Below are 1,432 nucleotides of genomic sequence, written 5' to 3' on the forward strand. Positions count from 1 at the left end.
TTTTGGCCTAAAAACAGTATGATAATAAGTGGCAGAAGGTTTATATAATTTTTAACCGTTCTGATAGCGTTAGTGCGATAAGGTTTTGGCCTAATAACAGTATGATAATAAATTGGAGAAAGTTGATATAATTTTTAACCGTTCTGATAGCGTTAGTGCGATAAGGTTTTGGCCTAATAGCAGTATGATAATAAATTGGAGAAAGTTGATATAATTTTTAACCGTTCTGATAGCGTTAGTGCGATAAGGTTTTGGCCTAATAGCAGTATGATAATAAATTGGAGAAAGTTGATATAATTTTAACTGTTCTGATAGTGTTGGTGCGATAAGGTTTTGGCCTAATAACAGTATGATAATAAATTGGAGACGGTTGGTATAATTTTTTCCAACTAAGATAGTGTGCAAGAAAAGAACCGGTATAGGTAGACCGAGTCCATCGACCTGTTTGGAATTTTAAAGTTAATTTTTTAAAGATATATTTTGCAAATAAGTATCGTCGTTTTACAGGTTTCTTACTGGAATGTACTGAACGTTGTTATATTCTGAGAAACCGTTTTATGCTACACTGAATGATATATTGTTTGATGTCACGTGTACTCTTTGGTTATTCATCCAATTTTCGATGGCATCTCAACCTTTTCTGCATTTTTTTACAACCACAAGACGATTAGGGTTAAATCATGCTAATTTTAGAAGTAAAATGGGGTGAATTTTTTTAAGTGTAATCTACTAAGGGTTGTATATTATACATACTGACCTTTCCATCCATGATGAAATGTGCAATCATTCTAACAATATGTCGGTGGCGGACCTTTTTGAGCACGGAAAGCTCTCTTGGAAAAAATTTCTCAACGTACTCTTGGTCAACGTATTGTAGATCAATTATTTTTATAGCAACTTTATTGTACCCATTTTGAAGTATTTCATCAGCTTCTACTACCTGTAAATATAGAGTGGGTATCTGATTCCATACGACCTTGTGAGAGTTAATTTCAATCACAGTAAAATTACATTTAAATCAATGGAAAAACACCGTGTATTACATATATATATATATTACCTGAACCGGCGCTAGGGATAGTGCTGAGGTGGGCCGTACACCCCCAAATTTCACTCTGGCCCATCCATGTTCATTCTTCCTTGCGGTTTAAAAAATCACATTATTAATTTTCATTTTTTTAAAAATCGCTAAAAGGAGTCAACAAAAGCAACTTTATCCCCCTGAAGGGAGAGAAACTGGAGCCGGGCCTGTTTGAACCTCATATTCTCGATTCATTGTTAAAAAAACAAAATGGTGGAATAATAATTTATTTTGTTTCCTCTTGTCCAATAATATCTTCACTTTTACAGCCTATCACTACTTAGACTTACAATGTATATTTAACAACTAGCTGGAGTACTCGTCCCCTGGACGGGAGTTATGTAAATTCAT

The 1,432-nt window shown here is 34.1% G+C and overlaps 1 protein-coding gene across 1 annotated transcript in view; it reads right to left on the reverse strand.

Moving 5' to 3' along the window:
• Positions 1–1,432, reverse strand: part of LOC106463293 (testis-specific serine/threonine-protein kinase 1-like) — a 22,064-nt gene that overhangs the window by 12,807 nt on the left and 7,825 nt on the right. The window contains exon 2 of the mRNA XM_013923307.2: positions 758–940. Coding sequence (XP_013778761.2) covers positions 758–787 — 30 coding nt within the window. The 5' untranslated portion in view covers positions 788–940. The remainder of the gene's footprint in view (positions 1–757; positions 941–1,432) is intronic.

The sequence above is a fragment of the Limulus polyphemus genome, unplaced genomic scaffold (assembly GCF_000517525.1).
Source record: "Limulus polyphemus unplaced genomic scaffold, Limulus_polyphemus-2.1.2 Scaffold1370, whole genome shotgun sequence".
NCBI lineage: Eukaryota > Metazoa > Arthropoda > Merostomata > Xiphosura > Limulidae > Limulus > Limulus polyphemus.